This window comes from Orycteropus afer, unplaced genomic scaffold (genome assembly GCF_000298275.1).
Source record: "Orycteropus afer afer isolate SDZICR_OR568_19922 unplaced genomic scaffold, OryAfe1.0 scaffold00297, whole genome shotgun sequence".
Lineage (NCBI taxonomy): Eukaryota > Metazoa > Chordata > Mammalia > Tubulidentata > Orycteropodidae > Orycteropus > Orycteropus afer.
The window spans coordinates 2,698,311-2,723,107 of record NW_006921884.1 but is presented as its reverse complement, the minus strand read 5'-3'; the positions used below and the strand labels follow the sequence as shown (position 1 = coordinate 2,723,107).

The 24,797-nt window shown below is 37.1% G+C and overlaps 1 protein-coding gene across 1 annotated transcript in view; it reads left to right on the top strand.

The window, feature by feature from the left end:
* Window positions 1–24,797, top strand: part of LRBA (LPS responsive beige-like anchor protein) — a 1,065,192-nt gene that overhangs the window by 542,414 nt on the left and 497,981 nt on the right. Inside the window, 1 exon segment of the mRNA XM_042782393.1 lies at window positions 22,343–22,509. Within this exon segment, the coding sequence (XP_042638327.1) occupies window positions 22,343–22,509 (167 nt within the window).

Genomic DNA, 24,797 nt, shown 5'->3' with positions numbered 1-24,797 from the left:
AACCAGACGGCTGGCGGTTCAAACCCACCAGCCACTCCTTGGAAGGAAGGTTGGGCAATCCTACTTCCGTAGTGATACTGCCTCGGAAACCCAAGGAGGGTCGCTATGAGTCGGGTTTGACTCGACAGCACATAACAACAACAACAACAACCACCCCTTAGGTCCTACCAACCCATGGCACATAACAACAACAAGAACAAACACCCCTTGGCAATATCCAAGCTGTCTGTGCCTTCATAATCACTGCCAAATTCCTTTAATATCTGATTATCTGGAAATCTAATATCACCGTCTTACTTTAGGGATAGTTTTGCTGGGTATGTAATTCCTGGATGGGAATTTTGTTCTTTCAGGGTTTTATATTCTCCATCCAGTTGCCTACATGCCCATATGGTTTCTGCCAAGAAATCTGAGCTTAGTCTTATTGGTTGCCCTTTGTAGGTATCTTTTCATTTTTCCCGTGCTGCTTTCAGGATTCTTTCTTTGTCTTTGGTTTTGGTGAATTTGATGATGATATGTTTTGGTGATTTTCTTTTGTGATCTATCATGTTTGGAGTTTGTTGGACTTCTTGAATGGATATATTCTAATCTTTCATCCAACATATGTTGGATCCAGCAGATCTTGGACAATTTTCTCAGTGGTTTTCTTGTTCTCTTCCTATTCAGGAATTCCGATTACACAAAAGTTATTCCTCTTGCTGCTATCTCACATGAATTTTAGGCTTTATTTTTTTATTTTTATTGTGATTTGGGTGAAAGTTTACAGCACAGATTCATTTTCCATACAGCAGCTCAAATACACTTTGTCTCATGACATTGACTGTAGTTTTCCACAGTACAACAGCTCTCTTCCTACTTCCTCAGCATAGTTACCTATTCCCTGTGTCCTTCCTTCCCATGCAATCCTCTGCCTGGGCTGTCTGCCTATGCATACACAGCCCTTCTTTTCTCCCAGGATTGATTTCTCCAAGGAGTATATTTACCTAATATAAATATTCAGTTCATTTGCCTCTCTTTTCTTTGGCTGGAAGCTACAGGAATGGGTTCAGTTCCAGACCTGAACAGCAGCTAGGGGCCGTAGTCTCAGCAGGACCACCAGGCTCTATCAGACTAGGAAACCTGGTCCCTTGTTTTTCTCTAATTATTTTCAGTTTTGTTCCACATTGATATCCCACTTTATCCAGGACCTCCTACATAGATGCCCCTCTGAGTGGTTGACAGTGGTAGCTGGGCAACATCTAGTTCTTCTGGTCTCATAGTCATATAGGCTGACAATCTCATGGTTTACCAGTCCCTTGAACTAATTGTATCCATGAGTCTTTTTTTTTTTTTTTTTTCATTTTTCTTTGCTCTGAATAAGGAGAGACCCATTGTTGCATGATGGGTACTTGTAAGCTTTAAGATCTCAGTCACTACTTGCCAAAGTAGGATGTGGAGCAATGTTTTTTTGTACTATGTTATGCCGATTGAGCTTGATGTCCCCTGTGACCATAGTCCCAAGCCCACAGGTCCAAATACTTGTTCTCTCCCGGCAGCTGGCTGTGGCCAAAAAGTAACTACAACTTTGTCCCTTGTTACCTCTACTATATACCTGGAAATTCTTAAAGAACATACAACACTTTAGAAACACTGTTTGCCAACTCAATATACATGGTCATGGGCACACTATCACCTGCATAGACATAAATAGTTTTTCAGCCTGTCCACCCATCTATTGACCTGTATATCAGTGTTCACCATCACTGGCAGCGCAGTACTATATTGTTCATCTTTATTGTCTGTACTTTCCATGTACTTCTCTATATCTTCCTCTTCCTCAATAATGCATGTTGATCACTCATATTTGTTACAATGCGCTTCTTTTCACCCAAATTGATACTTGCCTCTACTTATCTAGCAGTGTTCCCCCCTCTCTCCTCCCACCCCTGGTAACCTTCTATATATAAACCTTTCCATGACTTTTTACAATAATGGATTAATACAATATTTGTCCTTCTGTGATTGACTTATTTCATTTTGCATAATGTCCTCCAAGTTCAAACATGTTATGTGGTGTTTTGCAAATTCTACTTTATTCTTGAGGATTGCATAGTATTCCATTGCGTGTATGTACCATAGTTTGTTTATCCATTCTTCTGTTGATGGATACCTAGGTTGTTTCCATCTTTTGGCTATTGTAAATAGTGCTGCGTTGAACATGGGTGTGCATATATCTGTTCTTGTCCTGGCTCTCACTTCTTTAGGATATATACCTAGTAATGGAATGCTTGGGTCAAATTGTATATCTAATTCCACCTTTTTAAGGAATCACCATACTGCTTTCCACAGTGGTTATATCATTTTACAGTCCCACCATCAGCGTATGATAGTCCCAATCTCTACACATCCTTACCAGCATTTGTATTTTCTGCCTTTCTGAACTTTACTACTAGTGGTGGGGCAAGATGGTATCTCATTTTTGTTTTAATTTGCATCTCTCTAATGGCTAATGATTATGAACGTTTTTTCATGTGTTTGTTGGCAACCTGAATATCTTCTTTGTTAAAGTGTCTATTTGTATCTTCTGACCATGTTTTTAATTGGGTTATTTGTCTTTTTGTTGTTGAGGTGTTAGAGTTTTCTATAAATTTTAGAGATAAGTCCCTTGTCAGATATGTCATTGCCAAATATTTTTCCCAGTCTCTAGGTTCTCTTTTTAGTCTTTCATAGAAGTTTTTGAGGCACATAAAAATTTAATTTTGGGAAGGTCCCATTCATCTAGTTTCTTTTCTGCTGTTTGTGCATTTTGGATTATTCTTGATCGTCTATTTATGCCTTAAATTTGCTCCTAGTTTTTCCTGGAGAAACTTCATAGTTTTAGGTTCCACATTTAAGTCTTTGATCCATCTGGAGTTAGTTTTTGTTTATGATGTGAGGTGCAGATTTTGTTTCATTTTTCTGCAAACGGATATCCAGTTTTGCCAGCACTGTTTCTTAAACATACAATCTCTTCCCCATTTAATTGATTTCAGCTCTTTGTCAAAGATCAGCTGACCATTGGTCTATGGATCTATTTCTGAGTTCTCTATTTTATTCCATTGGTCTATGTGTCTGTCATTATACCAATACCAGACAGTTTTGTCTACTGTGGCTATAGTGGGTTTTGAGATTTGGGAGTGTGAGACTTCTCACTTTGTTGTTCTTCTTCAACAGTGCTTTGCTTTTCTGAGGTCTCTTTCCTTTCCATATAAAGTTAGTGATTTTTTTTTTTTTCATATCCTTAAGGAATATTGATGGGTTCTGGATTGGGATTGCATTGTATGTATAGATTGCTGGGAGTAGAATTGATATTTTCCTAATTTCAATCTTCCTATCCACGAGCATGGTATGTTCTTCTATTTATGTAGATCTCATATGGTTTCTTGAAGTAGTCTTTTGTAGTTTTCTTTGTATAAGTCTTTTGTGTCCCTGGTAAGGTTTATTCCCAAGTATTTCATTTTTTTGGTAACTATTGTAAATGGTATTGATTTCTTTATATCTTTTTCACTAATCTCTGCCATGGTAGATGAATCCAACTGATTTTTGGATGTTGATCTTTTATCATGACATAATGGTAAGTCTGTCAATTAGGTCCAGTAATTTTTTTGACTTAGTCTCTTGGGTTTTTAAGGTATAGGATCATTTCATCAGCAAATACGGATAGTTTGACTTCTTCTTTACCAATTTGGATGCCTTCGAATTCTCTTTCTTGCCTAATTACCCTGAGTAGGACTTCCAAGACAATGTTGAATAGAAGAGGTGATAGAGGGCATCCTTGCCTGGTGTCTGTTTGCAAGGGGAATGGTTTCAGTCTCTCTCCATTGAGAATAACGTTGGCTGTTGGTTTTGCATAGATGCCCTTTATGTTGAGGAATGTTCCTTCTATTACTATTTTGTTGAGAGTTTTGATCATAAATGGGAGTTGGATTTTATCAAATGCCTTTTCACATGGATCATGTGATTCTTTTCCTTGTTTTATTTATGTGGTGGATGACATTGATTTTTTTTTTCTAATGTTCAGCCATCTTTGCATACTTGATATGAACCCCACTTGGTCATAATGTATTATTTTTTTGATATGTTGTTGGAGTCTGTTAGCTAGGATTTTGTTGTAGAGTTTTGCATCATTATTCATGAGTGATACTGGTCTGTAGTTTTCCTTTTGAGTGATGTGTTTGCCTGGTTTTGATATCAAGGTTATGCTTCTTTCATAAAGTGAATTTGACAAGCTTCCATCCTTTTGTATATTTTAGAATAGTTTAAGTAGGATTAGTGTCAGTTCTTTTCTGAATCTTTGGTTGAATTCTCTGGGAAAATGTCTGGGCCAGGACTTTTTTTTGTTGATAATTTTTTTATGGCCTGTTCAATTTCTTCTTTTGTTATTTATCTGTTGAACCCTTCCATCTCAGTCTGTGTTAGTATAGGTAAGTGGTGTGTTTCTAGAAATCTCTCGATTTCTTCCAGATTTTCTAATTTGTTGGAGTACAGTTCTTCATAGTATCCTGATATCCTTTTTTATTTCAGTTGGTTCTTTTGTGATTTCACTAGTTTCATTTCCTATTCATGTTACTTGTTTTCTCTTCCTCTTTTCCTTTGTTAAATTCACTATTGGTTTGTCAACTTTATTAATCTTTTCAAAAAACCAATTTCTAGTCTTGTTGATTTTTTTTCTATTGTCTTTGTATTTTCTGTTTCATTGATTTCTACTTGAATGTTTATTATTTCCTTTCTTCTGGTTACTGTATGCTCTTCTTGCTGTTCTTTTTCTGATTGTTGGAGATGTTGGCTTAAAGTGTTGATTTTGGCTCTTTGTTCTTTTTTGATGTGTACATTTGTTGCTATAAATTGTCCTCTGATCACTGGCTATTGCTGTGTCCCAAAGATTTTGGTATGTTTTCATTCTCATTTGATTCAAGGGATTTTTAAATTTCATTTTTATTTCTTCTATTACTCAGTCATTCTTAAGGTGAGTGTTGTTCACTTTTTATGTGTTAACTCCTTTTCTGTTGATCTTCCTATTTTTGATTTCTAATTTTGTAACATTGTGATCTGAGAGGGAGTTCTCATTCTGTAGTACTGAAGGCCTTTTACTGGTAACCAGAAGGGTCTCGGTTCAAACTCACCAGCCACTCCTCAGAGGGAGGATTGGGCAATCTATTTCCGCAGTGGTACTGCCTCAGAAACCCAAGGGAGGGGTCACTATGATTGAGATCTGACTCAATGGCAGTGAGGTTTGATGGGGTGATCTGAGAAGACGCTGTGCAGTATATCAATGTTTTTAAGTTAATTAAAGCTTGCTTAATGACCTAACATATGGTCTGTCATGGAAGATGTTCCATGTGCACTAGAAAAGAATGTATATTGTGCTGTTGTTGAATGAAGTCCTCTGTAGATATTCGTAAGGTCAATTTGGTTGACTATATTGTTTAGTTCTTCTGCATGTTCGTTGAGTTTCTTTCCAGTTCTTCTATCTTTGGTTGAAAGCAGTGTATTAAAGTCTCCTGCTATGACTGTGGAGTCATCTATTTGTCTTTTCAATTCTGTAAATGTCTGATTTATGTATTTTGGGTCTCTTTGATTGGATCCATACATATTTATTATCATTATGTCCTCGTGTTCTATTGATCCTTTAATATTGTATAATACCCTTTCTTGTCTCTTTTGGTACTTTTGTGTTAAAGTCAGTTTTTTTAGAAAGTAATATTTCCACTCCGGCTCTTTCAGGATAATCATTTGGTTGATACATCTTTTCTTAACCTTTACTTTTTGGTCTATTTTGTCTTTGTGTCTAAGGTGTATTTCTTATAGATAGCATACTGATGGACTATGATTTCTTATCTACTCTGCAACTCTGCATCTCTTGAGTGATATATTTAATCCATTGACATTCAGTGTAATTATCAACAAGTATGAATTGGTTGCTGTCATTTTGTTATGTGTTTTTTCATGGTGTTCCTGGTTTCTCTGTTCCATATAATTTTCTGTGCCGAGTTCATTTTTCTTATGAATTGTGTTATCATTTCCTTTGTTGCTGTTGTTTTAGTATTTGCTAAATATTTGTGCTTGATCTGTTTTTTATTTTGATGTGAATGTTTATCATTTTTTTTTTGAGGTTACCCTGTGATTTATAATTTTATTGCTGAGTTTGGAACACTGCATTCTATCTTGCGACTCTTTTGACTTCCTCACCATTTAGAAGTTGTGTAACTACATTATTTTTCCTCTCTTTTTGGTTTATAGTTGTCCTCACTTGCCAATTGATGTCTCTGGTTCCCTGTTTACAATCTTGTAAGCGTATTTTATTTTGGATACTTCCCTAAATGGATTGATCTGGGTTATGCCATCATTTGTATTACTGGTTGGTTATTGTTTGCTCTTACTGGTTCTCTGTTTAAAGGACTCCCTTTAGTATCTCTTATAATGTTCATCTGGTTTTAATAAATTACCTTAATTTTTGCTTATCTGATCATGATCATAATTGAGGGATAATTTTCTTGGGTATATAATTTTTGGTTGGGAATTTTTTTTCTTTATGGATTTTATATATACCATCCCATTTCCTTCCCGCTTGCATGGTTTCTGCTGAGAAGTCAGATCTTACTTAGTCTTATTGGTTGACCTCTGTAGGTAACTTTTCATTCTTCCCATGCTCCTTTCAGGATTCATTCTTTGTCTTTGGTTTTGGTGAATTTGATGATATGTCTTGGTGATTTTCTTTTGTGGTCTATCCTGTTTGGGATTCATTGGACTTCCTGAATGAATATATTCTAGGCTTTCATCATATTGGGAAGTTCTCTTCCAACAAATCTTGGGCCATTTTCTCATTGGTTTTCTTTTTCTCTTCCTGTTCTGGAATTCCAATTGCATGTAGGTTATTACTTTTGATGGTATCCCATGTGGACCTTAGACTTTCTTCATTTTGTTTTGATCTTTTTTCTTACTGATCCCTTTTCAAAGAAGTATTCAGATATTTGTCTTCAGTCTCATTAATTCTGTCTTCCATTGATTTGATTCTACTCCTTTACCCTTTCTATGTGTTATCTATTTATAAACATTTAGTATTAATCTCTTGGATTTCTATCAATAGATTTTGTGTTATTTCTCATTTTTCATTTATTTTGTCATTTTGTTCTTGTATTTTCTTCCAAAATTGTTCTAGAATTTTGTCTGTGTTTTCCTTAATTTTGTCAGTGTTTTCCTTGATCTGTCTCTCAGTCCATTGAAGGTACCTGAATATAATTGTTTGGAATTCCTTATCAGGGAGTTCCAATGCTCCTGCTTCCTCAGGGATGTTTTCTGGCTTTGTATCCTTCTCTCTTGTTTCTACACTTTATCTTGCTTCTTTGTGTGGACTGTGATGGTCTTTTGTCTCTGAGGTATTGTGATATTGTTGTCTTTATATTTAGTGATTGTATGTTGGAACGATGCACCCAGGATTTTCCTTTTCTTTGTGTTGTTTGGATGTAGCTGAATAAAAAGGGTACTGTGCTACTCTGTTTGGTAGTGGGCAGCACTTTTGCAGTTACCACCTGTTTCCTGGTAGGTGTGATAGAGAATGAGAGTTGCTGCACAGATCTCTGTTAACTGTTTGTGAAAAGCAGTTAAGGGTGAGTCAGGCTTTTCTTGGTGGTGCAGAAGGAAGTACTGGCTCTCACTAAGTGGAGCTGCAGGAGGTGCAGGTGTGGTTGGGTCATATGAGCATGGCTGTTGTCTCCCACTCCATTAGACAAAAATAACAATTCAGAAACCATCAAAAAAGTAAAACCAAGAGGGAAAAAAAGCACACATTGCATAAACAACAGGAGCAATCACCAAAGAAGAAAACAGGAAAAAAAAAAAAAAAAAAAAAAGTGGAAAGGCAATAAATGAGAGAAAATAGTTAAAGAAATATTTTAAAAAGCCTAAGGATATATGAATAGAAAAATTATGGGAAAAACCTGCTGTATCTCTGGAGGGGGAGAATAAGAGAAAAGAGGTAGGGTAAGAGAAAAACAAAGAAAAAAAATGGGAAAAATGCAAAAAGAAAAAGAAAGAATTGGGAAAACCACAAGAAAGAGTAGAATGGGAGCCTGGAAAAGAGGAGAGAAAAAGCTGAAAAACAGAACCTATGAAGGGAAGAAGAAAGAATAATAATAAAAAGGATAAAAAATATATAATAATAATTTTAAAACAGACAGAAACAAACAAACTTAAAAAAAAAAAAAATCTGGGCCAGCAGGGCGCCCAGGCTCTGTCAGAGCACAAAGACCAGGATGGAATTCCTGCTGGGCCAAAAGGGGGGGTGGGAGTGGGGGATGGCCACAACTCCATTCACTAAGAGGTTATAGGGTATAAGAGGAAGAAGGGGAATATTGCACTTTTCCAATCCTGAGTGTCCAGTATACCCTGTGGTCCCAGCAGGGGGCACCTATTCTTAGGTTCCTGGAATCTGAAAGAACATTGTCTCTTTAATGATCCAAAATGACAGAACTGCCTGTAAGCATTCAACAGGGCTGTGCCTTCCGGACAGCCAAAAGTCCACAGCTCAGCCCATCTCCCTCTTCGCTGCTTCCCCTTTTATTTACCCACCACCAGTACAGTCCTTTTTGCAGCCCCTGCCTAGCAGGACTGAGTTTTAGATTAATTTAGGTCCTAACACCACTTGGCAATATTCAGCCTGTCTGTACCGTCAAGATCATGGAAAGTCCGCAGCTCCGTATGTCTCTTTTATCGGTATTTTCACACAGGTTCTTCTACTAATTGGAGTTTAGTCTACTTCTATATTGTTCCTTTCAAAACTCAGGGCTCCAGGATTATCTCCTGTATCTGTATTAATTGGTTCCTCTTTGTTGAAGAGGGTCTGTGTAGTTTGTCTGCCTATTCTGGCATCTTACTGGAACTCCCAGTAAGTATGTGTTTGGTTTTATAAACAGGTAAATATGTAAGTTAAATAAAGGGGTGGTGAAAATACTGGCAGTAGGTATAAAATACAAGGAGCTCTGATGGCATGACAGTTAAGGGCTCAACTGCAAACTGCAGGTTTGGTGGTTTGAGTCCACCAGCTCCTCTGTGGGATTCTTCATTTTGTTTTAATGTTTTTTTTTTTTTTTTCTGATTGAGTCCTTTCAAAAGAAGTATCGAGGTATTTGTCTTCAGTCTCACTAATTCTGCCTTCCGTTAATTTGATTCTATTCCCTTGCCCATTCCATGTGTTAATCTATTTCTGAAAATTTAGTGTTAATCTTCTGAATGTCCTTCTGTAGATTTTGTATTATTTCTAATTTTTTCATTTATTTTGTCATTTTATTCTTGTATTGTCTTCCGAAATTGTTCTAGGGTTTTGTTTGTGGTTTCCTTAATTTTGTCATTTTTTTTCCTTGATCTGTGTCTCAGTGTGTTGAAGGTTGTTGTTGTTGTTGTTGTTATGTGCCGTCGAGTCGGCCCCGACTCATAGCAACCCCTCCTTGGGTTTCCGAGGCGGTATCACTACGGAAGTAGGATTGCCCAACCTTCCTTCCGAGTGTTGAAGGTACCTAAATGTAATTCTTTTGATTTCCTTATTTGGGAGTGCCAGTGTTGTTTCTTCCTCAGGGATGTGTTCTGTGCCTGTATCCTGCTCCCTTTTTTATACTGCTTTATCTTGCTTTTTTGTGTGTGTTGTGATGTTCTGTTGTCTCTGAGACATTGTGATATTGTTGTATTTATATTTAATTGGTGATTGTATGCTGCAGTAATTCACCCATGATTTTCATTTTCTTTGTTTTGTTTTGATGTATCTGAGTAAGCAGGGTACTGTGCTCTTCTATTCGGTAGTTGGCAGTACTTATGCACTAACCACCTGTCTCCTGGTGGGTGTGATAGAGAATGAGAGTAGCTGCACAGATCTCTATTAGCTGTTTGTGAAGAGCAGTTAGGGATGAGTCAGGATCTTATTGGTGGTCATGTATCATTGGTCATTTGGTACAGAAGCAAGTGGTGGTCCTCACTCAGTAGGTGGGGCTTCAGGAAGTTCATAAGTTCATATATGGTTTGCTTCTATGGGCATGGTTGCTGTCTCCCACTCAGACAAAAACAACAATCAAAAAACCACCAGAAAAGTAAAAATGAGGAGAAAAAAGTAAGAAATATTTAAAGAAATACTTTAAAAGCACAAAAGAAATACAAATAGTAAAAGGGAAAAAAAAATACCCACAATATCTGGGGGAGGGGGATAATAAAAAAGAGCTAGAGTAAGAGAATAATGGGGAGAAAAATGGAAAAAATTTAAAAAGAAACACACAGGATGTCAAAAACCACAAGAAGGAAAAAGTGGCCATCAGGAAAAAGGAAGAAAAAAAAAAAAATCCCAAACTACTGGAACCTGGGAAGGGAAACCAAAAGAGTAAAAATGAAAAAAAGGAGGGGGAGAGAATAATTTTTAAAGAAACAAAAAAGAAAAAATAGAAATATGGAGGTGGGGTGGGGTAGGGCATCGAGGCTCCATCAGAGCACAGAGAATGGGATGGAATTTCTGCTGGCCCAAAATGTAGGTGGAGGTGAGAGATGGCCCCATCTCTGTTCACTGAGGGGGTGTGGGGTATATGAGTAACAACAGAATAACACACCTTTCTAGTTGTCGGTCTCCATTATGTCCGTGGAATCACAATGAGAACTCTGTCATTTTGAATCATCAAAATGGCTGCTGCCTGTGAACATTAAAAATGGCTGTGCCTTCTGGACAGCCGAAAGTCCATGGCTCAGGTTGTCTCCTTCTTTACTGTTTTTTTTTTTTTTTTTTAGTCATCAACCGCCTGTGCACTTGTCTATGTAAGCATTGGTGAGCAGGGCAAGTTTTAAGTTAATTCTAAGGTCCTAACACCACTTGTAAATATTCTAACTGTCCATGCTGTCAGGATAGATGATAGACTACAGCTATGTTTTTTATTTTTCCTTAATTCACTGTTTTCTTTCAGGTTCTTCTACTATTTGATGTTTATTCCACTTTTCCATCCTTCTCTTCAAAGCCCAGGGCTCCTGGATTATCTTCTGTATCTCTGTCAGTTGGTTTCTCTTTTCTTTGTTGAAGAGGTTCTCTGTACCTTGTCTTCTTATTCCGTTCTCCTACTGGAAGGCCTAAAATTGGTATTACTCCTTTCTTTTTTTTTTCCTAGCTGTGATTTGGGTGAAAGTTTTTACAGCAAACTCCCTTTCTACCAGCAGCTCACATACACTTTGTATCATGACATTGATTACGATTTACCACAATGTAACAGCTCCCCTTCCACTTCCTCCCATAGTTACCTCTTCCCGTGTCCTTCCTTCATGCACTCCTGCCCCTTGAGCTCTCTCCCTGTGCATACACAGCCCTTCTATTCTCCCATGATTGTCCTCTCCAACAACTCTATCTAAGTAATGCATCTTTGTTCAGCTGGAAGCCACAGGAGTGGGTTCAATTCCATACCTGAAGGGCAACTAGGGGCTATAGTCTAAGTGCTTTCATCAGGCTTTATCAGACCACAAAACCTGGTCTTTTTTTTGTGATTTTGAGTTTTGTTCCACATTGTTCTCCCACTCTATCCAGGATCTCCTACAGTGATCCCCCTCTGAGTGGTTGACAGTAGTAGCTGGGCTCCATCTAGTTCTTCTGTGTCCTATAGTCGTGTAGGCTGAGGACTGCATGGTGTACCAGTCACTTGGACTAATTGTTTCCATGAATCTTTGGTTGTCTTCATTCTTCTTTGCTCTGGATGAGGAGAGACCCATCATTGTTGCATGTAGATGGCCACTTTCAAGCTTTTAGGATCCTAGTCGCTACTTGCCAAAGTAGGATGTGGAACAATGTTTTTGTGTAATATGTTATGCCAGTTGAGCTTGATGTCCCCTGTGACTATGGTCCCAAGGCCACAGGTCCAACTACTTGCTCCCTTTAGGTGGCTGGCTGTGGCCAAAAAGTGACTCCAACTTTGTCCCTTGTCAGCTGTATTATATACCTGGAAATTCTTACAGAACAGTAAGATTGGTATTATTATATACTTAATGTTTGTAAAATTCACAAATTTCACCATCTGGGACTGAGTTTTCTTTGTGGCAAAATTTTTAATTAAAAGGTAAATTTCTTTACTAAATATAGGTGTGTCAGATGTTCTGTTTCTTCTTGGTTCAGTTTTGGTAGTCTGTATCTTTCAAGATATTTGTCAATTTAATCTAGGTTGTGAAATTAAGTTTCATAATGTTACTTATTATATTTCCTACCATATTTTAAAGTTTGGAGGATAAGTAAGTAGCAAAGTGTCTGTCCTTTCATACTTGATATCTTCATTTCGTAGTGATATGGTAACAGAAATACCACACATGGGTGGCTCAAGAGAACATAAATTTATTTTCTCACAGTCTAGGAGGCTAGAAATACAAATTATACAAAATCAGGGCATCTGTTATAAGGGAGGGCTCACTCTCTGTCTCAGAGGGAAAGGTCCTTGTCTCAGCTTTTGTAGTTTTGGCATTCCTCAGTTCCTTTGTGAACCTCCTATGGCATCTATCTCCCCCTGTTTGTTGTTTAGAGATGAGTTGTTTAATTTCCAGTTCAGAGAATTTTTCATATATATATATATTTTTTTTTCACTGTACACATACACAACTCACTTTTTAGCCAAAGAATCAAGAGGACCTTCATATTTTTAGATATGATTCTCTTCATCACTTCTGCTTCTCTTGTAGTTTACCTGTCAAATTTTAATCATCTCATCCTCTCAATAGCCATTGTAAAGCTTCTTTAAAATGAAAAGCTCGTAAGAAAATTGTATTTCCTTGCCCTTGATAATGCCTTGGGGCTATTTGGATAGTAGAGTATATAATCCATGTGTGTCTGGAATATAGCATGCATATACAAGCATGTTGAAAGATAATGTACCATACATAGAAGGCTAGTGATTCTGGCTAGTCAAATTTGGTCCTAATTTTTTAAATATTTTGTGTAGTCTTCTACTTTTTGGAAGTGGACTATATAAGTATCAGTGTATACCTGCTATACGAAAACAAATTCTTCTAGAGATAGTTCTTGTACTATTTATAAAAATCAAAGAATTCTTGTTGCAGAGTAGTTAAGTGCTTGGCTGCTAACCCCCAAATGTGAGCTGTTCAAACACACCAGCTGCTCTGTTGGAGAAAGATGTGCCAGTCTGTTTCCCTAAATATTATAGCCTTCGGAACCCTGTGAGGCAGTTCTCTTCTGTCATGTAGGGTTGCTATGAGTCATAGTTGACTTGCTGGCAACAGGTTTTATAAAAGACCAGTGGGGAGATTATTTTAAGCACTGCGTTGTGAACTAATAAAGATTTGTGTAAGAATAGTGATAGTAAAAGTGATTAAGAGGGCTTGTTGGAATTAACATGAAGTAAAGGCAAGTGAGAAGTCATGGATGACAGTAAGTGGTAAAACTTACCATCCCAAGTGTAGAAGATTTTAAGTTCATTTTTATACATTTTTAATTTCATGTGCTTTTTAGGGAAATAGAGATTATCCTCTATAGAGAAGTGTGGGATAAAAGTTTAGGAATAGAACTGGACTAGATATGAAGATCTGAAAGCTAATCTTCAATTGATGGTAGTCAATAATGTGGGAATGGATGATATTGCCAAGGGGTATTTGACAAAGCCTTGGGAAAATGCAGATATTTCATAGTTTAGAATGGAAAGGAAAAAGCCTGGCCACCAAAGAAGGTTAGTCAGAGTGATGACAGGAGGAAACCAGAGGAATCTACTTTTAAGTTTGCTTCTCTCTGAGCTTTCATTCTACATATTTTTTAAGGATGGGTAGTAGAGTCAGGTAGAACCATGACATCTGGAAGGAAAAATTAAAGATGGTATTGTCTCTATTTCTTCATTTATATTTAAAGAATCAAAATAGTCACTTAAATCACAAATGAGCAGTCTAAATTCTTTTTTCCCTCAGTTATTACTTTATTTTTTTATGGAATTGCCTTTAAATAACAGGTTTACTTTTTTAATATTTAGTTTATTAATTATACAGTAATCTAAAGTTTTTTTAAAAGCAGTAATCAGATTAAAAAAATTAAATTGTTTCCAAAAAATTTTATTTTTCTGTTTTTAGATTCAGATATTTTTGTGGTTATACGGTGTTATGTTAGGTGCCACCAAGTTGCCTGTAACTCCTGGTACTCCGTGCACAACGGAATGAAATACTGCCTTGCCTGGTCCTGTGCCATCCCCATGATTGGTAGTAGATGTATTGTTATTTATTGGATTTTTATTTGGTAATTTTTGAAAATATATTGCCAGGCCTTTCTTCCTAGTCTGTCTGTGTCTGAAAGCTCCCCTGGCACCTATTCAGTGTCATAGTAACATAGTAACTACACTAACACATGGCTGGTGGCTATGCTGAAGTGCATTGGCCAAGAATCAAATCTGGGCCTTCAGTATAGGAGGTGAGAGTTTTACCATTGAATTCTTTACTCCTTTGCTCAAATAACCAAAAGGTTGGTGGTTCAAACCCATCACCAACACTGCAGAAGCAAGACTGGGCATTCTACTTCTGTGAAGATTTACAACTTTGGAAACCCAATGGGGGTCGCTATGATTCAGACTTGACAACAGTGGGATTTTTTTCTCTCTCAAATAAAGGATCCTGTAGTGCCTAAGGCATTTGACTGCTAAGCAGAAGGCTGATGGTTCAAACCCACCAGCCATTCCTTGGAAGGAAGACTGGGCAATCTACTTCCACAGAGATACTGCCTCAGAAACCCAAGGAGGGGTCGTTATGAGTTGAATTGACTTGAAGGCAGTGAATTTGGTTTGGTTGGTGCTGTAGTGGTTAAGGCATTTTTGCTAACCAAAAGGTCGGTGGTTCAGACCCACTAGTTACTCTCTGGAAGAGAAATGAGGCAGTCTGCCTCCATAAAAATTTACAGCCTTGGAAACTCAGTGGGGTTTGCCATGAGCTGGAATCAACTCAACGGGTGTGAGTTTGGTGGGTTTTTTTTTTTTTGCTCCAATTAAGAAGATATAAAAATTGCTGTAAAGTATTTCAGTCTAAGAGAAAACACTATGAAAAAATTTAAGCCTGGCTTTATTGATAAATTTTAGGCAGGGTCTCTTTGTGTATCTATCCTGAACTTCCAAACACACACACACACAGACACACACCACTGATAAATAATATGTATTTGATGTTGAGTCATATATTCAGTTCTTGACTTGGAATATGTCACATTGAGTTTATTATTGCTTTTTAATAAGAATGTGTTCAAAGTAACTTATAAAAATATTTTTGAAATTATATGCAAGTTTCTCGTATCCTTATGAAATATTCTCATTTTATTTCCCTTTATCATGTTTTAAGGTCAAATATGGCTCTAATGTTCCACAAAGAGACAGAGATTGATAATCACGAAAGAATAGCCCTTTAATGTGATTTATATCTATAGATTTTATGTCAGATATGAGAAGTTGCTGTTCAAATTGTAAGGGCGGATCCATTAAAGAGCACTTTAAACCATTTTACTATTTAGCTTACCTTGGACTCCTGTTTTTTGAATTATGCCTTTTCAAGCAAACTTTGAAATAATAGCTTATATTTGTAAAATATAATTTGATGAAGTTAAGATTATTCCAATTTTAATAAAAGAAACAATGAGATACTCCTTTCTTTTTTGGTACTCTGTTGTTGTTGTTGTTAAGTGCCGTCGAGTCGTTTCCGACTCATAGTGACCCCATGACAGCAGAATGAAACACTGCCCGATCCCGCGCCAGCCCCACAATCCCTGCTATACTTGAGCCCATCATCGCAGCCACCGTATCAATCCATCTCCTTGAAGGCCTCCCCCTCTTTCGTCGACCCTCCACCCTACCAAGCATGACATCCTTCTCCAGGGAATGGTCCCTTCTTACAACATGACCAAAATAGGTGAGACGAAGTCTGGTCATTCTTGCTTTCAAGGAGCATTCTGGCTGCACTTCCTCCAGGACAGATCTGTTAGTTCTTTCAGCAGTCCATGGTACTTTCAGCATTCTCCGCCAGCACCACAACTCAAAAGCATCAATTCTTCTTCGGTCTTCCTTATTCATTGTCCAGCTCTCACATGCGTACCAGGCGATTGGAAATATCATGGCTTGTGTCAGGCGCACCTTAGTCCTCAAGGAGATATCCTTGCTCCTCAGCACTTGAAACAGTTCCTTCGCAGTTGACTTTCCCAATGCTACATGTCGTCTAATGTCCTGACTGCTGCTTCCATTGGCATCGATTGTAGAACCAAGCAATGTGAATTCTTTGACAACCTCAATCTTCTCTCCATTGATTGTGATGCTGCTCATTGGTCCAGTTGTGAGGATTTTTGTTTTCTTTATGTTGAGATGTAATCCATACTGCAGACTGTATTCTTCAGCCTTCATCAGTAGATGCCTTAAGTCATCCTCACTTTCAGCAAGCAAAGTTGTATCATCTGCATATCTCAGGTTGTTAATGATTCTTCCTCCAATCCTGATACCACGTTTTTCTTCATATAGTCCAGCTTCTCGGATTATTTGCTCAGCATATAGATTGAATAAGTGTGGAGACAGAATACAACCCTGACGCACTCCCTTCTTGATTTAGTACTGTTTAATGTGAAGGTATATGGCTTTCTGGGGGGAAGACCAGAAACCAATGATTTTCTAACTCTCATCAATAATTTGAATTTCCTCTTGTCAGATGAGTTTACACAAAGACAGATTATGAGTTCAGGAGGAAATGTGGAATATATAAAAAATTGAGCAAATGCCTATCATTTGTTCTATTGGTTTGATTATGATTGGATTAGATATGAAGTAATCTAAAGATTGTTTCTTAGTTCTTTATTGCAGCTCTGAAAATATCATGTATCAGTTGATATTTTTGTTATAATGGAACAAACCCTAGTTATTTTCACTGACAGTATTGTCTGTTCAAATATTTCCTAGTCATTTTATTCTTTTGTTTGTTCAAATTGTGTGTGTGTGTGTGTGTGTAAATTTGAACTTTTCTATGTTTGGTTTGGCTCAGTATTTTTTTTCCTTTAAAGCATATGAAATTTTGCCTTTAATTTCTTCTAAATTAATCTACTTCTTAACATAACTTAAGGAGCCCTGGTGGCACAGTGCTTAAGGCAGTTATTTGCCAACCAGAAGATTGGTGGTTCAAATCCACCAGCCACTCTGTGGAAGGAAGACTGGGCAATCTCCTTACATAAAGATTTATTGCCTCGGAAACCCAAAGGGGGTCGCTGTGAGTCAAAATCTACATGATGTCAGTGAATTTGTTTTTAGATCATAACTTATTTTTTCCATGCCAGTTTTTACATAAAAGGAGTTTGCCTTTATGGCACATAACAACAACAACAACAACAGTATACATAAAGTGTGCTCTGAGAGGTTGCCTCAAATCTTCCAGTTGCCAAATTGTTAGAGCTAATATAATTCCCTCATTTTGGAGAAGAGAGCATTCAGATCTAATGATTTAAAATGAATCCTTTGTTTAAAATTTTGCCTCCCAATGTAGTTTTTCTTTTTCCTGCATATAATCATACTATTATTCCCAATTGCTTTTCTTTTTCTTCATTCTGTATTCCAGAATTTCTTCAATCTGTTTTGTTTTCTGTCTGCATATTGTATTTGTTGTTGTTGGTTGCTATCACATTGATTCCAACTCATGGAGTTCCCAGGTGTGCAGTGTAGAACTGCTCTGTAGGGTTTTCAAGGCTGTGACATTTTGGAAGATCACATTTTGTACTTGGGTCAAGCTATTTTGCTTCCACTAAATTTGATCCATGCTTTTCTTCATTTGCTTTTCTTATATTGTTCTCTTTATTCTCACCTAAGAATAATTCATCTTCTCAAATTACTCTATTTCCTGTCTGTCTTCGTAGTATTTAACATATACCTCTTATTACTTTCTGTTCACTTTTTTTTTTTTTTTTAATTTAAAATGATTTTTAGCTTCATATTTTAGTCAGTGATATGTTTTTATTACCACTTCCCTCTTCCTGATCTTGGAAGGAAGGATGGGCAATCTGCTTCCATAGTGATACTGCCTCAGCAACCCTATGAGTTGGGTCCGACTTGACGGCACATAACAACAACAACAACAACTTCCTGATCTAGAGGGAATGGTGATTATCCAATACAGTGGCTATCTAATTTTGCTTTTGATCACTATGTTGTTGTTGTTGTTATGTGCCGTGGAGTCGGACCCGACTCATAGCGACTCCTCCTTGGGTTTCCGAGGCAGTATCACTACGGAAGTAGATTGCCCCATCTTCCTTCCGAGGAGTGGCTGGTGGGTTTGAACCACCAGCCTTCTGGTTAGCAGTCAAGTGCCTATAGCATAGTGTTTTGTGGATGCTAAGAGAAATATTTGAATTCTTATGCATTAATACAGACACCACATCATTTGGGTTGCTTTTGGAAAACCCAACTCATATTGACGTATAATTCACAAAAGTTTATCAAATCTCATAACTAAAAAGTCTAAAGGCAGAATTGCCTTTAGTATTTGTTTGATCTGTTAAGTTCATGATTCCGTCTGTGGTAAGCTCTGTTTTTCTGTACTTCTTATAATTCTCTTGACTTCATCCTCAGAATAGATTCCTTCATTATACAGAGAGAATTTCAAACACTCTTGGAGTTTTGTACCTGTTCTTTTATACCCTGAGAGAAGGGAGAGCTATCTAACAAAAATCCCAAACTTTATTCTTACTGTACCATTTAAATTTCCTTTCCTAAACCAGTATCTCAATATGAATGGGTTTACCACATTTGGTTTACAATAATCAGGGCCATCCATTCCTTACTGCTCAGGTTGGGGGAGTGTGTTCTAGCAGTCTCTCCACACTGATATACAATAGGATAGGCAGGCAACCACAGTGTTTATCACATACAGAAACTAGTAATATTTATTCTAACATTAAATTCATGTTACCTATCAGTGTAAGGGGCTTTGGTCTCATCGTGGGTAAAGCACTCAGCTGCTGGCCAGAAGGTCAGCTGTTCAAACCCATCAACTGTTCCATAGGAGAAAGATGACACAGTCGGCTTCTATAAGGATTTTCAGCATTGGAAATACTGTGAGGTAGTTTGTTCACCTTATACGCCTGTGGTAGTTTCATTTGTGTGTCAACTTGGCTGGGCCTGGTTGAGTGGCTGGGCAGCTGGTGGTAGTTATTCCCCATGAAGAGACTGGCAATCAAGTCCATTGTTGGGATCTACCACAAGCAGCTGAGTAGCTGGCTTTGGGATGTGGTCTGCTTCTAGTATTTAAGGAGAAGCCTTGGGAATGGTCTCTAGCCTATGGCACACTTGGACCCTGCATGTAGCCATGTCGTTGCTCAGCAGCCTGCTATGCTCTGCCAACCTCGGGACTTACAAAGGACTTAAGGGAATGGCCTGCCGTGTGGTTTGGTAACATCAGGACTTTGCCTCTTTACTTGTCAACCTTGGGGCTTCTCGGCCTCAGCAGCAAGCAGCTGTCTGAGTGAAGAAATGCTTCTAGCTCCATTGGGCCAGGAGCAGGAGGCAGAGCTGGACCCCAAGGTTGAGGGGCTTTCTCACCCACCCCCTAGAGCTTGGCATTTTGAACTTGGACTTAAAGCCTCCAAATTGTAAGAATAAACTTGTATTTGTTAAGGCCATCCCAATTGTATATTTCTTGTCAGAGTGGCACTAGGTAACCAGAACAATGCCTATCTGTTGTTTGGCAAGCCTTGGTATTTTCAAGTGCCTCATATGCATGTGAAAGCTGGACACTGAGTAAGGAAGACTGAAGAACTGATGCATTTGAATTATGGTATTGGCAAAGAATATTAAATATACCATGGGAGCTCTGGTGGTGTAGTGCCTAAGGCATTTTGATGTGTTATTTCCTCTTAGCTGGTGTCTTCAACCAAACTTCCAGCTTACATTTACCCGTGAAAGTCTCCTGCTGCCTGTTTAGAAGGCTTCTGTTTTTGCACTGTGACTGATCTTGCTGTGATTAGTCAACCCCTGCTTTCACTTGACCATAAGGTTGGCAGTTCAAACCCACCAGCCACTCTTGGGAAGGAAGGTTGGGCAATCTAATCTCTGTCCTATAGGGTCACTATGAGTCAGAATTGACTCAATGTAAGTGGCTTTGGTTTTTTTTTTTTTTGGATCAGTGGTTATGTTCACCTGTACATGCCAACTTGTATTTGAAGGTTAAGGAGCAGAGCCTAATAGACCCAGTGAACAGAAAAAAGGGTCAAATTTACATCATCTTTTATGTTTTCATATTTTAAGCTATGAATTAACTAGGTAGTATAGTATCATAAACATGACACCTCAAGTATCTGAATTCCAGAAGAAAAGATAGAAGCATCTTGGAAAGCAGCAACTCAGGTATATATGATTATTGCTAAAAAATCCTGAGATTTTTTCGCATAAATGACATCTCAGATAACAGTTTTAAATCTTTAATGTACATATAAATCACTTGAGGATCTTACTAATAAATTCCAGTTTCTGATTTTATAGTTTTAGGTTAGAGCCTGAGATTCTTCATTTTTAATAAATTCCCAGATGATTCTGTTGATCCTGGTCCGTTTTGCATAGTTAGGGTTTAAGATCCCAAAATGTTTTTGCCATTTTCTGAAAGTGTTGAGAACAACCTGAGTTTACTATTGCAGGTTACCATTGTTTCTTTCTTAAATCTCTGCAATAGTCTCATAATTTGCCTCCCTCCTTAATTTATCTACAATGTGGTCTCTAAATATCAGTTAGATTGGTTATTTTAAAATTTAAATCTGTTGTATCGTTCCACTGCTTAAAACTTCTGAGGGTATCCCACTGCATTAAAATAATATCTAAACTCCTTTTCATAATTTTGTTGTTGTTAGGTGCCATCAAATTGGTTCTGACTCATAGCAACCCTGCATTCAACAGATTGAAGTCCTGCATGATCTTTCACCATACTCATAGTCATTGCTATGTTTAAAACTATTGTTGCAGTCATTGGGTCATTCCATTTCAATAAGGGTCTTCCTCTTTCTCACTGACCCTCTACTTTACCAAGCGCAATGTCCTTCTCCAGGGACTATTCCCTACTGATAATATGTTCAAAGTACCTGAGATGAAGTCTCGACATCTTTGCTTCTAAGGAGCATTCTGACTGCACTTCTTCCAAGACAGATTTGTTTGTTCTTCTGTCAGTGCATGACACAAAACACAATGCACTGCCATCAGGTCAGATCCGACTCATAGCTACCCCTCCTTGGGTTTCCAAGGTGGTATCACTACGGAAGTAGATTGCCCAACCTTCCTTCCCAGGAGTGGCTGGTGTGTTTGAAACGCCAGCCTTATGGTTAGCAGTCAAATGCCTTAGGCACTACGCCACCAGAGCTCCCATGGTATATTTAATATTTTTTGCCAATATCATTATTCAAATGCATCAATTTTTCAATCTTCCTTACTCATTGTCCAGCTTTCACATGCATGTGAGGTGCTTGAAAATACCATGGCTTGCCAAACAATTGGTAGGCGTGTAAGGTGAACAAATAAAACCAGCGAGATATGCATTTCTTAGAACAATCATCCATATGAGACCAAATGGGCAGCATTTGCCCAGGATTAAAACTCACAAGGCAGAAAGGGATGGGAAGGAAAGATAAATGGAAATGGTAATCACAGAGAGGAAGTGTGAAGAGTGCTGTCATATTGTGAGGTTGCAATCAATGTCATGAAACAAAATGTGTATGAATTGTTGAATGGAAAACCAATTTGCTCTGTAAGCTTTCACTCAGATCCCAATAAAAATGTTAAAACACACACCATGGTTTGAGTCAAGTGACATCTTTGCTTTTTTAACACTTTTTGAAAGAGGTATTTTGTAGCAGATTTGCCCAATGCAATGCACCATTTGATTTCTTCACTGCTGCTTGCCTGGACTTTTCATAGCTGTGTACTTCTGAATTAAGTGCTGTGTGTGGGGCCTGTCTCTTGATGTAGCTCCTGCCTACCTCTGCAAAGTCATACCTCTTATTCACTGTGGTTCAAGTCCTTTGCAACTGATGACTCTTTATGCTGCTCGTAATGCTCGGCTCCCCTGTATCTTTACTTGACTGGCTCCTTATTATTCATGTTTCTCCTTAAATGTTTATCATTTCTGAGTATATCTTATTGACTTCAGAGAAATAAATTCTTATAGATGTTGTATGGAGAAAGTGGATCACTAAATCTTAGTTCCATTAACACAGGGATAAAAGTAGCTTTAAAATTAGATAGGCTTGATTCATGTTGAAGATTAATTCATGATACATTTTAAACTTTATTCCCCATATTTTTATGGTATTAATAAGTTTTTTTTTTTTTCCTTTCTTACAATGAAGTCACTGTGTGCCCAGTATTCTGCAGACAAACGAGAAGATGAAAAGATGTGTGATCATTTGATAAGAGCAGCTAAATATCGAGACCATGTGACAGCAACTCAACTAATCCAGAAAATTATCAACATTCTCACAGACAAGCATGGAGCCTGGGGAAATTCCACAGTAAGGTAAAAGGATACCTTTAGGATTTGGCCACTGAATTTCTGTAGTTGGCCCAGGTTTAGATAAATGGCTTTGGGTATGATCAAAGCTAGATTAAGAAAGTAATTTAATTTTGTATTTTATCGTCTACTACTTTGAATTTAAAGCCAAGAGTAAGGAAAAAATCAGTATAGGTACAGTCACATCTTCTCAAAGCATATTCTCTCATGTATATTTATTTGTTTTGAGGTGAGCTATTAATAGAAGTGGTTAACTTATTATTTTATTAGCTACACTTATAGTTGCATTTATACAATTACAATATTTTATTTAAAAAACTATTCCCTGTTTTACTTCTTGGAATTTTTAGCACAAATTTGAAAGTATGTGTTTGTATTCTTGATTTGTGTTGCAAATCTCAGGACTAGGATGATAAAAGTCGTTAACTGCTCTCTTTAAAAGTACTACCTATAGAATTTTATTCAATGTATATATCTCCTTTTACTAAACATGCTAGTTTTGATTATACTTTCTAGAAGCAAAGTAATTTAATCACCTTTAAGGACTAAAGAATTTAGATCAAATGATAAAACTTAGTCCCCATGGAATATTTTATAAATCTTTGAAACGCTTTTGCCTCTTTCACATAGGTTAAGGAAGTTTTATATTCTTCCATTTGAAACACATATGTTTTAATTTTTCATTTCTAGACTTTTTTAGGCATAAGTGAAATAATTAAAATAGTAAATTACATGTGTTTTACACATGGATATAAATAGAGTATGTGTGTTGATTGAAGTCCCTGGCTGGTGCAAATCATTAACACTGTTGTCTACTAAATGAGTGTTTGGAGACCTAGCCAGAGGCTCCTTGCAAGAAAGGCCTGGTGATCTGTTTCCACAAAATCAGCCACTGAAGCCCCATAGAGCACCTTTCTGTTCTGACACATATGCGGTCACCACGAGTCGGAATCAACTCCAACACTTCGGGTTTATTGGTTTTGTATTTTAATCAGTTAATACTGGACTGCTAACCAGAAGGCTGGCGGTTCAAACCCACCAGCCACTCCTTGGGAGGAAGATGGGGCAGTCTACTTCCGTAGTGATATTGCCTTGGGAAACCCAAGGAGGGTTGCTATGAGTCGGGTCCGATTCGATGGCACGTAACAACAACAACAGTATGTCTGGCAGACATCTTCAAATAGTTCTAGACATTTTTTAATACAAAGAAAATATGATTTCAATTTTTGAAAGATAAAAAATTGTACTTGAAAGCTACTTGTTATGGGATTTTTTGAGTTTGAATACAAGTATGGACTAATAAGGAGTAGGTATATGTCATGATGCTTTTTAGGAAAATAGTTAAATGTAAATGAATTACATTTCCTGATATTTCATTTTTAGTATTCAAAGGCTAGGTCAAAAGGACAGAATAAAGACAGGAATCTTGTTTATTTGTTTGAATCTTATCCCAGCTGATATCAGCTGCAAGGGTGATTGTTGTAATTAATGACAGAGATCTCTGGTTCTGTACTCCTAGGCCATTCATAAGGTGTGTGTGTGTGTGTGTGTGTGTGTGTGTGTGTGTGTGTGTTTGGAATGGTGGGTTTAATTCAGGGCTTTAGAGTTTGAACATAATTTAATACCTCAAATTTGTTGTGGTCATTTTGATATTAAATGCTGAATAAATTAGAATATTACCTTGATGTACAGTGCTTGATACATGTGGGAACTCAATACATACAGATTTGTTATATTAAAAAAAAAAAAAAAAGGATTGATTTTTTTTTTTTTTTTAATTTAAAAGAGTTTCAAAATTTTAAAATTGAAAAACTTTTAATAACTTATACCAAGTATTTCATGGATCAATGGATCATTTTTATGTGATCAAAATTCTTTCTAATGATTATTATGCCTTCGTGTATAGCACAGTGAACCTGTGCTATCACAATGAAAGTATTATTTTTCTGAAGTGCTTTTGGTATAATAAAATATCTTGAACTAAATGTACTGTGAAATGTATTTATCTAGAAATAGCTTTTCTGTAATAGAATTATTTAAAGACATCATCTTGGACTGTTCTTATATACCACTAGAAACAGTTGAAGTAAAGTCTGAAAGTTTAATATTTTTGATCATCTAGAGAAGAAAACATTTTTTACTTTTATCTCCCAAATTAAAACAGCTGTCAAACTGTTAACTATTAATGTGTTTATTTTCAATTGAGAACAACACAGGATGTCCTACTGAAAGGAAAATGAATATTATCAAGTTTGATATTTTTCTATCTGTAAATCTCAAAACTTGTTTACATT